General features: G+C 38.2%; 1 protein-coding gene across 3 annotated transcripts in view; it reads right to left on the bottom strand.

Annotated features, from left to right (window-relative positions):
- Window positions 1–22368, bottom strand: part of LOC135219606 (adhesion G protein-coupled receptor L1-like) — a 317272-nt gene that overhangs the window by 47631 nt on the left and 247273 nt on the right. For all 3 annotated transcript variants that reach the window (XM_064256501.1, XM_064256499.1, XM_064256500.1), the window contains 5 exons: window positions 20292–20615; window positions 5417–5535; window positions 4941–5004; window positions 3208–3376; window positions 1284–1408 (listed from right to left, as the gene is read on the bottom strand). In XM_064256501.1, the coding sequence (XP_064112571.1) occupies window positions 1284–1408; window positions 3208–3376; window positions 4941–5004; window positions 5417–5535; window positions 20292–20615 (801 nt within the window). The remainder of the gene's footprint in view (window positions 1–1283; window positions 1409–3207; window positions 3377–4940; window positions 5005–5416; window positions 5536–20291; window positions 20616–22368) is intronic.

The following is a 22368-nucleotide window of genomic DNA, read 5'->3' as shown; positions in this document are numbered from 1 at the left end:
GTAACTTATTTTTAAAAATATCAAAGGTTTCAGTAGCATTAAATATAACCTTTTAATTGATATCAGCATTAATTAACTACTGCACTGCAGATATGATGCCACACGATTCATTAGTTCTTGTGTTGGACATGAACTTAACTTATTCTCTAAAACTGAGGATATGATAACAGCTCTAAAGCCTTTCTCTCTCATTTTCTGTTCTGAAGTTCACAGGGTGACAAAGTAGTTTTGCTTTTTGGCAAAGAGCATCCATATCCACAGGACCATTAACTGCTGCTCATTATTTAGAAATGGATTCGCTTCACAATTAGGATATTCTAGTAAATTTGTTCAGGATGGAGTCCCACCTTCCAAAGGGGACCTACCATAGAGGAATGATATTGTTGTCTTGTCATAAATAGCAATCATAGGAGATCCACCTGAACATTCAACGGTATTCAGTGTTGCAAAGTCATCAGTCTGTCAAGATCAAGGCCAATGCTGAAGGCCAAATTCAACTTAGTAAGTCTGTCACCATGATCAGCCATGTCAGTTACTCTACAGGTGAGGAGGCATATTATCCAACCTCTCCGTTCTCCATATTCTAAGAGCATTCAAAATTGATATCCAATGAAGTCATTAACAAAAAGATCCAGGGTGACAGTAGGTATAAAAAAGGATAGAAAGGAGTCCACACAAGACAGAAGTCCTGGTTAATTTAGCTACAGCAGGCTATGTAAATCTTCTCATTAATAAGATTCAGACTTAACATAGTTGCTGTTTGATGACAACCACCTATGACAAGAGCCTAGAAATCTGAGGGAAGGAGGTTTCTTGTAGACAGGATATAGAAGGCAGATTATTTTAGATGTGACCAAAAGCAACAGATATTGTGATTATTCTAATTCTGGAGGACTGAATAGTGCCTTTTTCAGCAAAGTATTACTTGCTTTAAAATATTAAAATATTAATCTTATTAAGTAGCATCTTTTCAATCTTGTTGTGGAGTTAATTGGGAAAATTACTTACAGTGTATCTTAAGGAAATTCCATTTAGTAATATGATTGTTTTGAGATACTTTAATGCAGTTTGCTTAAACAGACATAAGGCCATGCATGGGAAAGAGGACTACTCTTCCTATGTAGAGACAAGAAGGGGGTGAGCCTATGGAGGTTGTAATTTCATACCATTTGTCAGAAGCATTGTGAAAGGGAAATAGCTATTAGCTGGAATGAAATACATCAACAGATATACAGTGTGCATCTGATGGCATATATAGTATACACAAAAGTAACACAACCTACCTTTTCCATGAAAATCTGAAGTAGTTCTAGCCTGACATTTTCTTCCAAAAAGATTCCAAATATTATGATAAAGGCTCCTTGGAGAGAATTAAGCAAAGTGAATGCAACTGCTAAACCCACAGAGGCTGAAAGAAACATTTAAATATCAATTTTTTTCTTCTTAGAGGTTATGCTGATGAATCAGGGATATCATATAATAGACAAATTAAAATACTGTGATGTTACAACTATCTCTGTGAAACCTAGTTTTCAAGACTGCTTTATATGAGAGATTTTTCCTGAGTATCTAAATGATTTAACAATTTCCTTTCCCCTTTGGTTAATAATCCAGTTGTTGTCATCAGCAGCTACAGTTCTGTGTTATTAATGCATAATGAATTTTTCCTTTTTAATTTTTCATGAGATTGAGTCTGCTCTTAATAAATCTGGTAGTACTGTAATTCAAGGTTGTTTACATGCATGCTCATATTTACAGCATAATAGTCTTGCACTGTCATTTTTGCAAAAATGGGTACACTTGTCTATTCTTAACATGATTTATAGTTTTAGCAGCAAATTCTACCCTAAAAAGTTTTACCTTTAAAATGGTAAATGGTAGGTCATGGTAAATTCTTCTGCCTCATTTTCTAAATATATATTCAAATGAGACATGATTACAGACACCAAAAGTTATACCACTTCTACAATATTTTGAAAATTTAGGGTTGATATTTAGTTGATTCCATTATCATTTAGCATTTAGTTGTTACCTCTCTCAAAAATTATTTAGGCTTTTGTTATTTAGAGAACCCCCTAGAGTACATTTTCTAAAGTCAAAGGAAACATAGGTAGTTCTTCCTGTTTGGGAACTAGAGGTCTTAAGCAATTTACTGCTCCAAATATGCCTTCAAAATTAATCTATGTTAGATGAAACCTCAATTTTTTTCATCCCTCTGTTTTATTGTTCTGTCTTTATAGCTCCAAAGTAATAATGTTGACCTGTTAATTTTTTGTGAAATTCACTCATGTTGACTGCTTCTCATCTTCCTGAGTCATTTGCTTATACGTATGAAGGACTGTATATTTTGTTTGGGCGTGGAAAAAATAATTCAACGAGTCCACCTACAGAAGGAACATCACTACTGTAATTCATTCACAGTTACCTAAGGTAAAGCAACTGGATTTTAAGGACCATCTACCAAGATCAGGTCCACCAATGAGGGGTAAGTTGAACATTCAATTTTCTCAATGCTCAAGTTTGTCAGTTACTCAAATTCTACATGTGGAAGGGTATGCTATACAAATTTGCCACCTTCAAAGAACAATTATGGCTACTAGGTCACTGACAAGTAATCTTGACAGCAAATGAAGAAAAATAGGTGAAAAAGACAGGAAGAGTATGTAATTTAGAGACAAACAATTGAATTCAAAGCCAAACAAAAATGTTTTAGACATTTGTTTTCTGGTGACCACCAATTAGCAACCATTAACAAATTATCTACGGGAATCTAACAGTAATTGATCTAAAGTCTACCAAAAATATTTCACTGTAGCACTGGAATGCTTTCACTTACAAGAACATAAGAGAAAAATTTATTTGTACCCTATATTGAATTTCATATCTATCAGCAAGGATTCACATCAGTAAGTCACAATCTAGGTCCAGAGCTTTCAAAGGTCACCTTTTAATATGTCAAAAAGTAAGGCATACAAACAGAAAGTTCTGAAACTATATCACTGTACTGTATGCTTCCGTTTGGAAATCCAGACCAAATTGACTAATGAATGCTAAAACCACAAAAAAGATACAATTGAATGTTAAGCACATCACGAGATGAGATATGAGCACTGAATATTTTAGCAATTAAAAAAGAAGTATGCAAAAAAAAAAAACAGTTGCCAATCAAACATTTTGATGAGATTTAAATGGAAATTACAACCTCACCTTCCGTTACGTACAAAAATCCAGTAATCCATGTCAGTCCTAGTGTAAGGAATATGGAGACAGAACCAATAAATCTGCGCAATTTGGACTTATCAGTTTTTCCTGTAGCTCCAACAGTTTGTTCATTCCATACAACACGCATTACCATAACAAAGGCCACTATATTTGCCTGGAAAAGGACATTTAAACAATATTATATTGAAAATATATTAACTAAATTCTTGTTGGTAAGATGCTCAACATAAGAAATAACACTTTTTTATCAGTTAGGTATACACACACGCCTCATCCCTTTTCTTTCCAAGTGATTCATCTGAAATGACTGAGTGATTGACTACATTAATAATGATAATATCCAACTGAATAAAGATGTAATTACTACTTCTCGTCAGACAAATTACGTAAACTATCCAATCTATACTGACTTTTAAAAAATCTTGAATTTTAATCAAATGCTGATGGATAGGTAACCTAGCAGCCAAAACTAGCTTAGGTTCAATTGAAAAATGGAAAAAGAAGGAATACTAGAGGAAAGTTTAGTTCAAAAGGAAGTATACTAAACCCATCTTCTTTACAATGAAAATTAACAGAAGTCATGGAAAGCGAAAACATGAGAACTCTTGACACAGAAACGTACAATTTGATCATTGGATCATTACTTAAAAATAAAAAAAAGGTGGATATAGATTTTTGTTACAATTCAAGCCTATCTGATTGCTTCTCAATATTTCCTGAAACCAAAACCTCCAAAATATATTTCTGAATTCAAATGTTGACTTTTGGAATCAGATTGGCAGCATCGTTAGGCCAGTCATTTGAAAAAGATAAACATTTAGACTCAGGACTGGTTGTTGTAAGGTATATGAAGTTAACTAGTATGTACTATGTGTACATACTTGAAGGAAAAAAGAATAACCACTAACCAAAGGAATTTGCCTTTCAACTTTGGTCCCTGGTCTTGCCGTATGTGTCATTTACCAAAAGCCATTAGCATTCACTTTACACCATGTTAGATGCTTTCAGTCTTTTTTACCTCTAGGAGCTTTTTATTTAGCTAGTCCTATTATCCACCTTACTATTTCTTTCAGTCATTCATGCAAACCTTCAAGTACTGAATTTACTGTCATTTATTTACGATGTACAGTGTTTCTATGTCTGTTAGTGATAGGCAGTGTAATGAAATTGTTTTCAAACTCTTCAGTAGCCTGGACAGCTTCAATTATTTCTCCTCTTTATTTCTCCATTCCAGTTATCTGCCAAGTTGGGCTACATTCCCGGCTTCCACAATTATAAGCATGCGGCTGCCCATGCTCTTTTGAGAAAGATTAGCAACGCAGTTCCAAATACAAGTCAGCAGGAGTACGTACCTACAGTCACACCTGTCTTGTCTTTTGGCTTCTTTTCAGAGTTAACTATTGTACATACTGACAGTAGCTTCCATACATTTACCTCAGTATGAAATTTCAAAGAAGTCTATTCTTGACTGGTTACTATGGGGTTTTGGTACATTGCATGTAATTAAAAGAATTAACTCTTGCTTGGATAGTATTAAGTAGGTAAGGAATGTTTTCTTGGGTGTATTCCCTTCCCTTATAAAAATTCTACTTTATAAATATGTTATAAATATGTAGCAAGTGATTTTCTCAACTCAAATGACCACATATCCATGGAAACTAAGCCCTATTTCATGAATCAAAGTCCCATTCTTGGGTTCTTGAGGGAATCATACTTACTGTTATGATAAAAGCAATTGTTCCAGCGAAGCTCCAAATGAGACCATTAGGGGCTAACCAGCACCTATACAGAAAGATAAAAATATTACAAACTAAAGCATAATGGCCCATCCTTCACTGTTTTTACGTTAATTCTTTTTTTTCAAATAGAATGCTGATTCCTACCTTAACTGAATCTTAACATATATGACTAGTAAGTATTTTTGCAATCATAAGGTGGTATTCTACTGATCCTAAAATGGAAATTTTGCTGAAACTATAGTTCTAATAAAAATCATCAAAACACTTGTATACTAATACTAATAAGATAATAGCATTTTACATTGATAATGATAAACGTCATGCAAGTGGTGCAAATTTAACAAAATATAACCTTCCAATTTTTTTCATGTTAATTGTTGTTATCTATAAAGTGAATATCTGCTTAAAGTCAGATAAGACATAAAATAAGGTTCTCGTTCTATAATCAGACTTACACATGTTTGGATCCATAACCATTAGCCTGTGTGATCGCAAGTGTTCCTGCCACCATGACTAATGGAAGGCCATAGCCAGCTAGTACATAATGCTTCTGAGAGATCTCCGAGTTAAAAACCTACGAAAATAAAACCATGAAAATTCAGAATGGAATGGATTGGATTTAGAATTTAGGCCAAAAGCCCAGCACTGGGACCTAAGAGGTCATTCAGTAATGAAAGGGAAATTGAGAGTAGAAAAGTTTGAAAGGTGTAACAGGAGGAAAACCTCACAGTTGCACTGTGAAACAATTGTTAGGAGAGGATGGATAGAAAGAAGGAAAATAAAGAATATGAATGGAGGTACAGTAAAAGGAATGAAAGTGGTTGCAGCTATGGGCCGAAGGAAAGCTGCAAAGAACCTTAAGCAATGCCTACAGAGGGCACCGCACTGACGGGCTAACTCCCTACGGGGGTGAAAATTTAGACAACTCCTGGATAATTTAAAAATAGTATACACATTACTAAATTGAAAAACTTTAACCTTCATGACAATGGAACATTTGCTTCTTTAAGAAATATCTTAGTAAAGTATTCAATGAAGAAGACTATATAATGAAAAAATAGGCCAACGAACTCCTTAAGCAGTTAAGGATGTCAATTTTTCTTGTTTTCTACAAGTGGGATAGAATAGAGCAACTTATCAGATTGATGGAGACGATGCTGGTGTGAAGGTAAGGGTGAGAAAGAGAGAAATTGATGTAGGTAGAAGAGAACAGTGGAGTAGACTTTCGTCCACGTGATACCTTTTCTGTACCAGTTTACTAAGAATGCAACTGCTTCCTAAAGATGACCTCAAATAGCAGATTTGCAGCCTTGGAAACTTATGATAATATGACATCAAATTTCATATTCTTTGGAAATGAAGTCTATAACCTTTTAGAAACTGATTTTGTAACATTTCAGGCCCAAAAAGTTCTTTTTAAGGGGATGATGCTGTTGACAATTAGACTGTATAAATACTAATCATGTTCCTGGATCATTGCTTGATATGTATCTTCTCTTCTGATGTTGGTGGCAGAGGATTTACTACATTTAGATAAATATGGGTGTACTAGAGTATCATGACCTCAAAGTGCTTATGAATGCTGTAAAATAAAGAAGGAAATGTACAGTACTATCTTACTTCTCATCACTAAACTTTGATCTTAAGATGCATGGATGAGGTGTGTTGTGACTGGGTGTTGAATCTTGGGGCCTTGAGCATAGCACTCATGTATTATATCAGCACAGTAATAATAACCATTGATTCTATGATATAAGCATTATAACTCACCTGACTGACTGTTATGACTTACTTACTAATTGACTATACTTTATTCAGTTCACCTGCCATTTCTCTAGTGATTACTTTTATTCGTTAATCTTTAGTTCAGATTTTGAAAAAGTGAAAAAGCAATGAAAAATCCTATGATCAATAGTATTATGATAAAATGAAATTTTTAAAAATTAATTTGCATTTTTCATAGCTAACAAACCTGAGGTCTTAACAAAAGGATAATCTTCTTGTGCCAGCCCTCAACTGGTTAAAATCAATCAAAGATTGTAAAGCAAGGAATCTGTGGCATCTGGCAACTCATACATTTACGAGGTGGAAGTTGGTCCCTGTGACGCATCAGTCTTTCTCCCATCCCAGGAAAAGAGAGAGGGGCGGCTAGAGGTGGGTAGTAAACGTTAAGACCTCAGGTTTGTTAGCTATGAAAAATACAAATTGATTAAAAAATTTGTCATTTGTTCACGTACGGAACAAACTTTCGGTCTTAACAATAGGATAGACTAATACTTGGAGGGAGGTACAAGTACCCTAAACCGGCTGGGAGTTTAACCAACCTGACCATCCTTCCTAGAAGAACAAGTTCTAAAGAAGTGGGTCGAAGTACATGAGAGAATAGACAATCAGATATCTAAAAACTCAGCCGTCTGGGTTGAAACACAGTGATATGACCAGATTCATTGCATTCCAAGAAGATAAAGAAAACTCTGCCTGTTCAAGCTACAAACCATGCAAGCAACAGGGGTTTGTCACCACTCCTCACTCCCCCTGCTAGAGAGAGGAGTACTTGCTACTAAATAACAGATTTGTCTACTTTATAATAACAATACAAAACCACAGTATGACCACTGTACTCACCTGTATCAGACCAGTTCCAGCATATGACGTGTCTATTCTTCGACCCACCATAGGAAGAAGAAAGGAAAAAAGAGAAAGAAAGAGGCCAGCCAACTCCCTCATTCTCTCTTCCACACAATCATCTTAGGTAAGATACAAACTGTCCCGCCAGGGGCACTGGGTGAGTTACACAACTTATTGGGCAGCCACCACTGGACCCAAGGAAAAAGTGTCCAAGGACAATGTCCTTTAGGTAAAAAGAAGTTAACGTGGATTGATGGAGCCAAGAACCAGTGCTTGAAATTCAATGAAAAGAAGAGTTCTACTTAAATGCCAGAGAGGAACCTATACCCCTGATGTCATGTGCTCTAGCCTGCACAGACTCAGTGACGGAACTAGTATGTGAGGAGTAAGCCTGTTTAATTGCCTCGTGTAACCAAAATGAAATCATGTTCTTGGATACTTCCATTCTGGACTGGCCTGTGCTAACAAAAAGTCTACAGCACCCAAGTCTGACGAGTCCTCTTTAGATAGCATCACAGTGCTCTGATGGGACAAAGCAAGAACTCCTGTGGATCGTTGGCCACAAAGTCATTCAGTGAGGGAATAGAAAATGAGACAAATCTGTCGTCATGCATTGAGGGAGGGGTTTGATGGCGGACATAAGAGTGTGTTTGGTGTGGCAATCGCCGAGTATATCAGTAGCTGAGGGTATACCAGAGTTTAAGAGCTATAGGGAAACAGTTTTAGAAGGGCCGAGGCAAAGGCAGAGCGAGTGGTTGATAGCAGCGTTAGAGCAAGTAACATAAGTGTAGTTAGCCCTAAGAGAGATCGGAGTGCAAGCGTTGGAAGAGTAAGATCCGTTAGTCGTGAATGAGAACAGCAGTGTTATAGATGTGGAAAGCAAGGACATAATAAGAGTGAGTGTTGGTGGGTGCTGGGAGTGTGTTTCGGGTGTGGACAGACAGGTCACATGGTGAGTGAGTGTAAGAAAGATAGGGATATTAAGTGTTACAGGTGTGGGCAGGTAGGGCATATAGTGAGTGGATGTCGGGGTACCCGTGTGACCAAGGTTTGTGGTAATTGTGGAGAGAATGGGCATTATGCTAAGATGTGTAAGAAACAGTGTGCAAAGTGTATTGAATGTGGAATGGAAGGTCATGTAGTGAGTGTGTGAAGGCGAAAGAGGATGAGTCAAGCTGGGAATTCGAGAAACCAGGTACAAAGGGGATTCAGTTGGATGGGTCCTCTAGTGTGCGACAGTATGTTTATGAGAATGTGATGAGTGAATGGTTGAGGGTGAATAAGTATGAGCCAAGTGTCAGTGAACAAATGGGTCTGAGAGTGAGAGATCGACAGTTAGTGTTGGTTTAGTATGGAAGAAAGCATAAGAGTGTAGAGAAAGGAAGTGGAAAGAAGAAGTGTGAACGGCACGGTAAGGGTGTTAGTGGTGGGGTGCAAACGGTTGATAAAGCGTGTAATAAGGAAACCAAGTAGTAAGGAGCTAGTTGATAGGATGGATAAATCTTTGCAGGAGTTTGACAGAAGTATGGATGAACTGAGTGGTGTGGTAGCAAAAATAAGGGAGTTTTGGGACCAGAGCTAGATGTCGGTGATTGATTGATTGATTTATTAAAGATTATCTGATGTCGCAACTGCTAATGGCTATTGACACCACTACAATGGAATATATAAAGCATATGTATGCATATCCAAACGAGCAAATACATTCATACGCACATAAATACACACACAAGACAAAATTATTAACTTAAAATAAAAAAAAACATTAAAAATGCATTTAAATCTAATACAGTAAAATTAATAAAGGAAAATCCCCATGATAAAAAAGATTAATAATTGTAAAAACCTATAAACTTAAAAGATTAATAGTAAAAATTAAATTTCATTTAAAATACCAATGGAATTAATAAAATTAAACAGGGCTCTTTCATTAAAATCTGCACCCAAAATCTTGGCCAGGGAAAAACCACCTTCAGTTTCCCTGCAACGTGGAGGAAAGTACACCTCTCTCTCATCTGACAGACTGGGGCACTCAACTATCAGGTGTCTGACTATCAATGGTACCAAGCAGTCATTACAATAAGGCTGATGATCCCCACTCATCAGAAAGCCATGTGTCATTTTTGTATGACCTATTCTAAGCCGACTGAGTATTACTTCCCTTTTCCTAGTCATTGATGAATACTTCCAAGGAAAGATGGTGATAGCTATTTCTTTAATTTTTTTGGTTTTCTAGCTCCCATGCAAATTTACAGGAATCAAGGAATGCTGATTTAATAACTGGATACATATTATTTGTAGGGAGTGCACACCTAGCTATATTACTTTGATTGATAGCTGTTTTGGCAAGTGAGTCTGCTACTTCGTTTCCTGCCACACTAACATGTGCAGGGGACCAACAGAAAGATACTTTACTACCACTAATCTTAAGCAACTGAAGCAATTCTAAAATTCCAATAATGATAGGATGGAGTGAATTAAAATGACCAATAGCTTGCAAGACACTCAGTGAATCGCAACATATAACAAAGTGTTCTCCAGAATGACAAACAATCTCTTTAAGGGCAGTTAGGATTGCATAACACTGCTGTAAAAATGGATGCCTGATCTGGCAGCCTTCCACTCTTATTAAAATTGGGAAATACAACTCCATAGCCAATGCCTGCGTCAGACTTGGATCCATCTGTAAAAACTATGACTGAACCACCATGATCCGCCAAATGTTCTAAAAAGGAGATGCGAAGCATCTCAACACTCACTTCTTCCTTGCTACCAGTGAAGAACCCGCAGTGCTCCACAGAAGGAAACTTCCAAGGGGGCACAACAGATTACTTAAATGGCCAGACTTTGACCTTTGGAATAGAATAATCTTCAAAAAATTTTAAAATTCTGTATCCAAAAGGTTTTGGATAACGTGGATTATGTTCATGAAAGCTAAAATATTTATCATTAAAAACTGCTTTGCAAGTTAGTGAGTCAGGAATCCTCTGGATTCTATGCCAGTATCGAACAAGTGATATCTGACGACATGAATCCAGAGGCAGTTCCCCTGAATCTACCAAAAGGCTTGGGATTGGAGACGATTTAAAGGCACAACTCGCAATCCTTATTCCTGCATTATGTACCGAATCTAAAATATTTAGTTTTGATTTCGAGGGTGAAGAGTATACCTCACAACCATATGCTAATTTTGATGCCACTATGGCTTTGTAGAGGATCATTAGGTGATTCCTATCTGCTCCCCAAGATGTATGGGAAAGCACTCTTAATCATTCTTTTGTCGAACAGTAATCCCAAAAAACGTGTGTCTTCCTTACATGATATCCTCTGATCATGTATGTAGAGGTCAGGATCTGGATGTATACCTTTAATGTGGCAGAAATGTACAGCAACAGTTTTCGATGTAGAGAACTTAAAACCCCTTTTTTCTGCCCATTCGACAATTTTGTTAATGGCCAGCAGCAATTTTCTCTCAGCCACTGCCATTCGTGAGGGTGCAAACAATAGAGAGAGGTCATCAACAAGTAAGGAAAACATTATATCTTTAGGAATCACAGAGGCAATGCCGTTAATGGACAAAGCAAACAGTGTCACACTAAAGACACTTCCCTATGGAACTCCTTCTCCTTGGCTGTAAAGCGATGAAAATGAATTTCCAACTTTAACTGAACCTTCGATTTTTTAGGAAAGCTTGGATGAATAATGGTAATTCTCCTCGGAATTCATAATCATGGAGTTTCTTCAAAATACCATATTTCCAGGCTGTATCATAAGCTTTCTCCAGGTCAAAGAAAACTGATACATGATGTTTTCTGGAGATGAAAGCCTTGCATATTGAATTTTCTAGACGCACAAAGATATCAGTACAAGAGCACATTTGACGAAAGCCACATTAGGCTGGAGTTATAAGGCCCTTCTTTTCTAAGATCCATATAAGTCACACATTGACTATTTTTTCCATCAACTTACACATGCATGATGTTAGAGCAATAGGACGATAACTAGACGGAGCAGTACCATCCTTCTGTGGCTTCAAAAAAGCTAGTAATATAGCTATGTCCCACAAAGCTGGAAATGCATTTTCTTTCCATATTTTATTAATGATACTGAGCAAAAACTTTTGTGTTCCCACTGGCAAATTTAGTGTGGGAGTTGCGAGTGTAAGGAGAAACTCAAATGTGACGGGGGAGGTAATATGGAGGAGTGATAATGGTCATTTAAATATGACAACATCTTCAAGGGTTGCGTGAGAGAGAGAGAGAGAGAGAGAGAGAGAGAGAGAGAGAGAGAGAGAGAGAGAGAGAGAGAGAGAGAGCAAAATTGGTGGAGGGATGAATGGGAGTGGTTGATGGCAAACGTAAGCGTGTGTTTGTTGTGGTGATCACCAAATATATCAGTGGCAGTAGTGTGTTACGGGAGTCATAAGAAGTGAGGAAGTCTGAAAAAGTCAGTCGTACTAAACAGTTGATTTTGCTGTGGATTTATCTATTGAGGGTCAGTGATATTGTGTGATTTGAGTGATTTTGGTGTTGTAAAGTTGTTGTGCATGTGTCTGTCTGGTTGTGGTGAAATTGAAGAGGTTGGTTGTGCGTTTTGGTCTGAGTTGGCGGTGGGGATAGTGTTGGTGTTAACGGTTTGTTGTGCTGGGTTGGAGTTGGCGTATGATTTGTTGTGCTGTTTTCGAGATGTTGGTGTTTGTTTGTGGTGACTGAGGTGTTTTTTGAGTTGTGGTGTGGTTTTGGTGTTTGTCAGTCTTAGGTAGTGAGATTCTCCGTGGTGGTTGTATCTCAACTAGCCTATAGCCTAGCTATATCCAGCGGACAGCACAGCCTAACCCTGAGTATCAGGAGTCTAAGGTGAGTACTTGTGTTTGTGTTTTGTGTGTTCTGTATTTCGGTAAGCCTATTGTCCTGCATGTGAAAAATAATGTAAAGGGGAAAGTGTGGTTGCGTGAAAATTTGTCAGCCAGTACGATTAAAGTAACTGTGGGGAGTTTGCTTGCTTTCTTTGCTTTGCTTGTGATCCTGCCACAACAGAGACTCTACTGACTGGTGAAACCTTTCTACATGAGGTAGGGAAAGGAGCTATTGCCATGAGAGAATTTCTCTTGGAACGTCTGACAGCAGAGACAGAAGGTCCAGGAACCACTCTGCTTGAGGCCACAGAGGTGCCACCAAAGTCATCCTGAGATTTTGAGAACTCATTATTCTGTTCAGAACTTGACGGATCAAGCAGACCAGAGGGAAGGCATACACCAAGGATGCTACAAGGCGTCCTCTGCTAGAGCAAGAGGATCCAGGACCAGCTTCTTTTTGAAGTGAGTGGAGAAGAGGTCTAGCATAGGCCTTCCCCAAATGTGAATAAGCCTGTCCCCCACGTCCTGATACAGAGACCACTCCGTGCCTAGGATTTGGCTCCTACGACTCAGTTTGTCGGCCACCACATTCCTCTTGCCTGGAATGTACCTGATGGAGAGCTCAGAGTTGTCAATCACCCACTGGTGCATCTCGACCGTCAATGAATGGACTTGACGAGACGCCAGGCACCCCTGTTTGTTCACACAGGCGACCACCATGGTGTTGTCTGACATCAGCACAACGGAATGACCCTCTACCCTCTCCCTGAACTTCTGAAGACCTAGGAAAGCTGCTTTCAACTCCAAAATATTGACGTGAAGCACTCCAAACACCCGAGGCAAGGAGATCTTCCAGATGAGCACCCCAAACGTCGATGGAGGCATCCGAAAACAGGAATAAGTCTGGAGGGGATGAACACAGAGGGACTCCCACCATGAGGTTCTGGTCCTCCAATCACCAACGAAGGTCTCTTCTCACCTCTTCTGACAGAGGAACACTCTGCAGAGGGGAATCTCCTTCAGTCCCCACTGTAGAGAGCAAAGGTGAAGGCGACAATGAAGGACCAGCTTCTTCAGAAAAGACAAAAACCCCAGAAGGACCCGCCACTGGTGAGCTGGCTGTTCTGTCTGTAACAGGAATGAACGTGCCACTGATCTGAACTTCTCCAACCTCTGGTCCGATGGAAAAACCCTCGATGCTCCCATATCTATATCCATACACAGATAGAGAGCTCTCTGACTAAGAACCAGATTGGACTTCAACAGGTTTACTGCAATGGCCAGCCCCCAACTAAACTGAAGAAGTTGATCCCTGTCTTGAAGTAGTTTCTCCCTGGAGCTTGCCAAGACCAGTCAGTCATTGAGGTTATCTCAACAGGCAAATCCGTTGAGCATGAACCTACATTGAGACTAGGGCAAAGACCCTTGTGAACACCTGAGGGGCCGTAGTCGATCCGGCACAAAGGACCTTGAAGTGAAAGAGTTGCTCCCCCAGGCTGAAGTGAGGGAACTTCCTGGATGAAGGGTGGACTGAAATCTGAAAGTAAGCATCCCTCAAGCGTCAAACCAGGCTTAAGAAGGATTGTGTCTGAATTAAGGAGAAGGGGCATCAGCTGAACCACATTGGTGGAATAATACTTCCTATGCTGCGCAAGAGGAGGAGGAGGAAGGAACTTTGAGGATCTATTGAAGTGCAGAGAGCCATCCCAGTCCAAAACCAAGGCATTAACCTATTAAGTGCCCCCCCCCCACCACCGAGATGAGCTCGCTGCTAACGTACCATCACACTTTTTTTGTAATTAGCGATCATAGCACTAATGATAGTTTTTCAAAGTTAATATTGATTTTTATGATTATAATTCATACTGTAGTTAAGTGAAGGAATTTTATTAAATGTTGGAATAAAAAACAATACAACTATTTTATTTCAAAAGACTACATAATACTGAATGAAAAATATTATACATACATGCACTATCATTCTTTCGTATGCAAATCTCTAAAGCAAGGGGCTACACACAATCCTATTTCAGTGTCAAACCATCTATGTACTCGTGATTGTGGAGGCAAATGTTCGACATTCTCATCTAGAAACTGATTTGCAAATCTGTTTGTTTCTTTCAGGAAGTAATCAATGATTTCATCATCAATATATTTCTCAAAATATTCTAATGGGTTCTCTTTATCCTCAACTGTAAATTTCACGCCGGGATCAGTAACAAAAGTAAAGGGATCTCTCTCTCTCTCTCTCTCTCTCTCTCTCTCTCTCTCTCTCTCTCTCTCTCTCTCTCTCTCTCTCTCTCTCTCTGAGTCCAGTCACTCAGCAATGAAAAATCATCTTCAATCCTGCTATCGGAAGAAAAGTTTGTTCCCACAATATCCTCATCACTGGAGGATTCAGAACTAGAGCTCTCATCATCAAATAGGTCATCAATATCAGACACCTAATTTAGTATTTGATGGATTTCTCCTAAGGAAATATGTCTCCTCTATTTGGGATATTCATTGTGAAAGACACTAAAAACAATTTGTCTCAATAAACGCCCAAAGCGTACTGAAAGATTCTAGAATGCGACCACCAGAAAAGAGTTGCCAGGCTTGAAATTTGTTTCCATTTACAGCTTACGTGTGCTGAGTGTTACCAAATGATGTTCCTACACTTTCTATATGAGCAAACGTATTAATACGGGACTGATGGTTTGACAAGCACAGTTAAAGTCTTGAGAGTAATATCCCATTGAAGGCACTACTGAGGCGATCGCAGTAAAAGTATTATTACGTGGGGGATGCTTAACAGGTTAACACACTACAAATAAGGCCTTAGTATTCTGCCTTGGACCTAGCAAGGCCTCTGTACCCATAGGGGTCATGGAAGATCGAGTCTGTGTTCTATGCCCAAGATTATTGAATTCATGAATGAAATCAATAACCTTTGAGAAAAGACAGAAACTCCTGGCTCTCTCCCTCCTCTGGTTCCGGCAAAGAAGACCAACGACACGAAGAAGAAGGTTTGGAAGGAACCTCATCCTTCCCTAATGGCACTGGAGAGACTTCACTAGGAAGCCAGGCATCATGCCTCTCACTGGTTGGAGTGGGGTCCCTAACTATTGAAGATCCTGAAACAGAGGGCTCCGGAACATGGTCAAGTGAAGAAACCTGTAAATGGTCTCAAGCCAAACTGTGTGCGCGCTAGTGTGAGGAACCACATATATGTTCGCTGGATGAATCATGTACATGGAGGACATGCGACGAGTCAAGTACACAACCTTGCACAACACACGAGCACAGTCTTGAGACAGAGAACAACACCAAAGCGAATGTCCTGAAGGGGAGACTGATCCCTAAGGTCCTGGTCATTGGAAGGTGAATGAGAAACATGTCCAAGGACCCAAGTTGCCTCACTTCCATGGCCACATGCATGTAAGTGTAAGGGAGAGACACGTCCGTGTAGTGAAGTCAGTGAAGCACTCCTCCACCTGCAGAAGACAACACCACAAAGTCCAGAATTCTTCAACAATTGACTCGAGGGCGAGGAGGAGGAAAAGGAGATGAAGAGGCAGAGGGAGATGGAGGAAGAGAGTGCTTACTCCCTCTATAACGTCTCTTGGTAGAAGGAGGTGAGGAAGAATCACTCCTATGACGCTTGGTACTAGAAATCAGGATGCCTCTCTCGAAAAACAGTCCAGTCTCTTGACCGTAGTTTGAAACAACGTATCTGATGGCTCAGCAAGAGCTTGTGATGACGTCATAGGCGAAGACGGAGATGACGTCACAACAGCGGGAGGAAGAGACGCCACTGCAGCTGACATCGTAGGCTGAAAGGTTGCTGGGAGTGACGTCACAAATCACAAATGGCAGCTCTGCTCGATGGCCTCACTGGTGGAGTGATAAAGGGCGACCCAGTAAGTGTCGACATTGACAAAGGCTAGGAGGGCTTACACAAAAGCCAAACTAGTGTAGACCTGGAGGTGGGAGGGACTGCTTAGGGGCCGGAGCGGGTTACAAGCAACCAAGAAATGCAAGAATAGGCCAGCCAATGAGGGGGCACCCCACTGCCTAGAGATGCCCAAACAGCCGCCATCTTGTTTGATTTGGAATCCGAAATAAAGGAAACAAAAAGCATAGCCTCCTCCCTCTTAGGAAGGACATTATATTCCGCAGGATAGGGGGATATATTAAGCATAATCTCATCCTGTGCAACTCCCGATACTTTCAACGACAAATCGATGGAAGAAAAGGAAGGAGACTGTGGTGCAACCAATGCAGAGGGTACTCTTCTGAAAGAAGGGGATGCTGAGCCATCCAAATGAGGAGGCGAAAAACCCTCCCTGCGACACAGGCAAGGAACGATATTCCATATTCCGGGCAAGGATTAGTAATGGCACAAAAATTAGATGGGCACCTACTGCATGTAGTATGGGGATCTGTAATGGTAGCAGCCAAAAACCTGGACCACGGAAATATCTGAATGAAATCCATGATAATCAACAAGGCACACACACAAACGCACTGAAACAAAACAATCACTGGCAAACAAAGCAACTGGCTTGGGAAGGAGGGAACAAGTGACTACTGTTCAAGATGGTCAAAGAAAGACTGATGCATCACGAAGTTCTATGCCTAGTTTGTGACCAGTTTCCGCCTCGTATACATATGATTGTTTTTAACCAGTTTCCATCTGGCCTAAGAAGCTTATCCTATTGTTAAGAACGAAGGTTTGTTCTGCGTATGAACAATGGTCTATCTTGAGATATATTAACGCTATTCATATATCAAATGCTATGAAAACTGAATAAAAAGGTACTGATTAAGAAACTTGTTAATTCTCCTTCAACTGAAAATGCATCTACTGTTCATATTATTCAAGAGAAATTTACACCTAATACAGTCCACTTACATCTCAAGATAATATTTTGTAAAACTACAGTCATAAGAATTCCCTTTATATAATATAGGAATAACAACTAAACACTACAGTTAATAACAAAATAAAAAAAAGTGCTATTATGTATATTAAAAAGATCCAAAATATAAAAAATTAGGTCACTGAAAGCTCAACTTATAATTTTAAAAACTCTTCAGACTTCTCTTAACTTTAGGATTACCATGATTTAATCTTTAATTTGTGATTGAAATTTTAAATATTTGAAGTTATATATATCTTCTATATTTATTTCCTCCCTATCAAACCACTGACCCAGTTGCAAACATTAGATTTTGTATTCCTCAGTTTTCCCAGTCTCCCTGTTTGGTTAACCCTTAAACGCTGAATGGACGTATTAAACGTCGAGTCAAAGTGTCCCCCGTATGCCGAATGGACGTACCATACGTCGACTTAAAAAAGTTTTTTTAAAAATTCGCGGAAAAATACTTATAGGCCTACCAGCCGAAAACTTTTGAATCACGCGCCTTGGGGGATGCTGGGAGTTCACGGATCAAGGCGTTGTTTTGTTTACAATCGTTACGCAGGCGCGCAAGCGCGAAAGCGCGAATTTCTTTCTTATCGCTCTAAAAAGTATCAGTGACACATCTCAAAAATTATTTCGTCACTTTGACATAATTTTTGCACCGTTTAAAATTATCCGTTACATGAAGTATTATATATGAAAATGTGCGCAATTTAATTTAGAATACAACAAAAATTACTCATGATTGTAGCTTTTTTGTCAGTTTTGAAATATTTCCATTAAATAACAATAAGTGCCAAAATTTCAACATTCGGTCAACTTTGACTCTACCGAGTGGTCGAAAAACGCAATTGTAAGCTAAAACGCTTATAATGTAGTAATCATTCAACTATTTTACCTTAATTTTGCAACAAATTGGAAGCTCTAGCACAAATATTTCGATTTATGGTGAATTTATGAAAAAACTTTTTCCTTATGTCCGCACGGTAACTCTTCCGAAAAAAATCATACATGCGATTGTGGTAATGTTTGCACCATTTTAAAATTAGCCGTTACATAAAGTTTTATATATGGAAATGTGCGCAATTTCATGCACAATACAACTAAAAACAACCCATGGTTGTAGCTTTTATCAGTTTTGAAATATTTTCATATAAAAAATGATAGGTGACAAATTTTCAACCTTTGGTCAATTTTGACTCTACCGAAATGGTCGAAAAACGCAATTGTAAGCTAAAACTCTTATATTTTAGTAATATTCAATCTTTTACCTTCATTTTGTAACAAATTGGAAGTCTCTAGCACAATATTTCGATTTATGGTGAATTTATGAAAAAAATAACATTTTCCTTACATCCGCGCGGTAACTCTTCCGAAAAAATCATACATGCGATTGTGGTAATGTTTGCACCATTTTAAATTAGCCGTTACATAAAGTTTTATATATGAAAATGTGCACAATTTCATGCACAATACAACTAAAAACAACCCATGGTTGTAGCTTTTATCAGTTTTCGAAATAATTGCATATAAATCACGATAAATAGAAAAAAAACACGTTCGGTCAACTTTGACTCTACCGAAATGGTCGATAAACGCAATTGTAAGCTAAAACTCTTATATTTTAGTAATATTCAATCATTTACCTTCATTTTGCAACAAATTGGAAGTCTCTAGCACAATATTTCGATTTATGGTGAATTTATGAAAATAATTTCCTTCCCTCCGCGCGCGGATTCTCCGCCATAAATCTCCGAATTGCGTACATCGCATTCTCAGAAAATTTGCTCCATTTCATATTAGGCATTTCATAGAGTTTTATATATGAAAATGTGCGCAATTTCATGTAGAATAAAAGGAAAAATATTTAAAGGTTGCAGCTTTTCTAATTTCCGAAATAATTGCATATAAAAAAAATTATAAAAAATTTTGACATTTGGTCATTTTTAACTCGTCGGAAATGGTCGAAAACTGCAATTGTAAGCTAAAACTCTTACAGTATCGTAATATTCCATCATTTAAATTCATCTTGAAACAAATTCGAAGTCTCTATAACAATATTTAGATTTATGGTGAATTTAAAAAAAATATATTTGTTTACGTCCGTGCGTTACGAATTCATGCATCATTTTGTGATAATATTTTCTCTGTGTTGCTTTTATCGTTTTACAACGTGTTATATACCAAAAAGATCGCAATTTAGTTTACATTACAACGAAAAAAAAGTAACTTGTTACCTTTAACCGTTTTGCGCACAGCGCGATTTGAATACAATTATATATGAAATTTTGTTTTTTCATTATCATATATCGCATTATTTATATATGATAATGATAATTTTTATCATTTCTGATGGTTGCATACTAAACTTCAAGCAATGACAAAAAAAGGAGCCAAAAATGAACTCTTAATCTTCAAAACTAAGCGCTCTGTGATTTTTTGAAAAAATTATTTTTTCTGCTTCCGCGCTCACTCCAAACCGGCCCCGGCATTCGGGAGAGGTTTTGATTTTTACCGCTTCGGCGTTTAAGGGTTAACTATGAATGCTGTGGCACACTCATGAATCATAATTATGTTATGTTTACACCATTCTACTCATTTGGAATGTCCATCATTCTGCTGTATTTGATTCAAGAGTTTCCACTGAATGTTACTTAAGTATTGTCAAATTATGATTAATATCATTATTATTCTGGTAACCATACATATAATCTGAAGGGTTTGTCCATTGTGTCACACTCTTAATCCACACTCTAAATACACCATACTCAGTCACCGCTTTGACTAAGTTTACCATCATTATCAATGAACTAATCATATTCTCAAGTTATTTTTATTACCAGACCTATCAAAATTAGCAAATAAATAATGGAAGATGGCAAAGTAACACAAACATACACATGAATAAATAAACTGAACAACAAACAATATCTCACTTACCTTCATAAGAGCTAAATACAGATTGAAAGCTTCAATGGCACACCAAGCAAAAACAGCGATGAAGAAGTAATGGAGGAGAGCAGCAACAAGTGCACAAAGGATCTTATTTTTTGTGGCATTTAGTCCTGTCAAGAGGATGAGCTCAGCCAAAATAAGACAGATACAGAGGTTTAACCGGATCAGATATTTCAATGCTCCAACAGTCGACTTCTTTTTATCCCGAGCTATCTTCAGCAATGCAAAACAGACAATCCCTATGGCCAGACAGATGATGGAAATTGAGCATCCGATTACTGTTATCCATTCAAGGGCTTTCCATAATTTCTGCAAAAAAAATAATAATTTGCCATTTATCACGACTTTTATACCTATCATCAAACTGCAATATTAACAGCATTATTGAAACTTAGAAAATGGTGCTTCTCACTAATATAAGACCCAACCTGTGGCACAACTATTACTAACTGACATGCATCACTATTATAATTGTAAATGTCCCAACTAAAATTACAGCAATATTTAGCTGCTCTTCACGTGAACTGTATCAACAAAAATTAGCTCACAAATGTTGTTAAATATCCAATTCACTATACCTCAGGAACTTCCACCCAAGAAGTCTGGTTTGACAAAACATTAAAATGACTTTTGACCACTGAACTATCAAGATAGGTATAATACCAACTCTGCCGTATATATGCCTATTGAATACTGTAGTTTTTGTACTTAGAATGGATATCAAACAATCTACACCATGATAGCTGATTGGTAGGTTTGTAGGACGTGGCTAATTATGACTTTTTTTCCACATACACTGTGACATTTCTTATATTCACAAATATGCGTATATCATGATATTCTGTAATCATATTAGAGCGAATTTTTTTCGTCTGTATTTTAGCGAGATGTTTTGCTAGTCTTTTCCTCATTGGCATGATGAAATTCTTGCCAAAACAAAGATAAACATACGTAAAAGCAAGCGAATGTCAGAACTCAGAAGTGAAACTCGAACATGTACACTACAAGAGGTTTCTCCTCGCACTGGAAGTGGTAAACTGACTAAGTTCCCTCCTGCCGCCTCATGGAACATCTACAGATTGCTCACAATTTCTTTGACAGTGATTATCAAAATTTACGATAACAAGAAATATTGCATTTTCTTGTACGAATTAATGTTTTTGGATTATTGAGTTACGTTTACTAGTAATTACCCTGTAACTACGAAAGTAAGAGGAATTTTGACGAAATATTTCGTATAAGTATTCTCCATTGCCAAACGGAGCTCCATGAATTTGTTAATGACTGCATTTTTTGCCCTATACCCCTATATATAAGGGTTTCAGCCGGCCACCTTAAAGAACCTTCTTCACACCAAATGCAGACTAGGCCAGCACTAAAAGCAAGGTTAAACTCATATTTGAAACTGAAGGCTGGCGAACGGTGCTGCTGGCTAATCTCTGGCTTTAAAGAACCTTCTTCACACCAAATACAGACTAGGCCAGCACTACAAGCAGACTAAGCCAAAATATTTGAAACTGAAGGCTGGTGAACAGACAGTAGTTTGGGGACTGCTGGCTAATCTCTGGCCTTAAAGAACCTTCTTCACACCAAATGCAGAATAGGCCAGCAAATAAAAGCAGACTAGACTCACATATTTGAAACTGAAGGCTGTCATACGGTCAGTAGTAGGGGGACTGCTGGCTTATCTCTGGCCTTCAAGACCCCTTCTTCACATGACATGCAGACTAGGCCAGCACTAAATGCAGACTAGGCCAGCATATTTGAAACTGAAGGCTGGCGAACGGTCAGTAGTTGGGGGACTGCTGGCTAATCTCTAGACTTATAGAACCTTCTTCACACCAAATGCAAAATAGGCCAACATATTTAAAACTGAAGACTGGCGAACTGTCAGTAGTTGGGGAAATGCAAGCCAATCTCTAGCCTTAAATATCCTTCACACCAAATGCAGAGTAGGCCAACACTAAAAGCAGACTAGACCAACATTCTTTAAACTGAAGGCTGGCGAACGGTCAGTAGTTGTGGGACTGCTGGCTAATCTCTGGCCTTAAAGAACCTTCTT

This window comes from Macrobrachium nipponense, chromosome 1 (genome assembly GCF_015104395.2).
Source record: "Macrobrachium nipponense isolate FS-2020 chromosome 1, ASM1510439v2, whole genome shotgun sequence".
NCBI classification, from domain to species: domain Eukaryota; kingdom Metazoa; phylum Arthropoda; class Malacostraca; order Decapoda; family Palaemonidae; genus Macrobrachium; species Macrobrachium nipponense.
The sequence above is the reverse complement of the archived record's forward strand: the minus strand, read 5'-3'. Positions and strand labels throughout refer to the sequence as shown.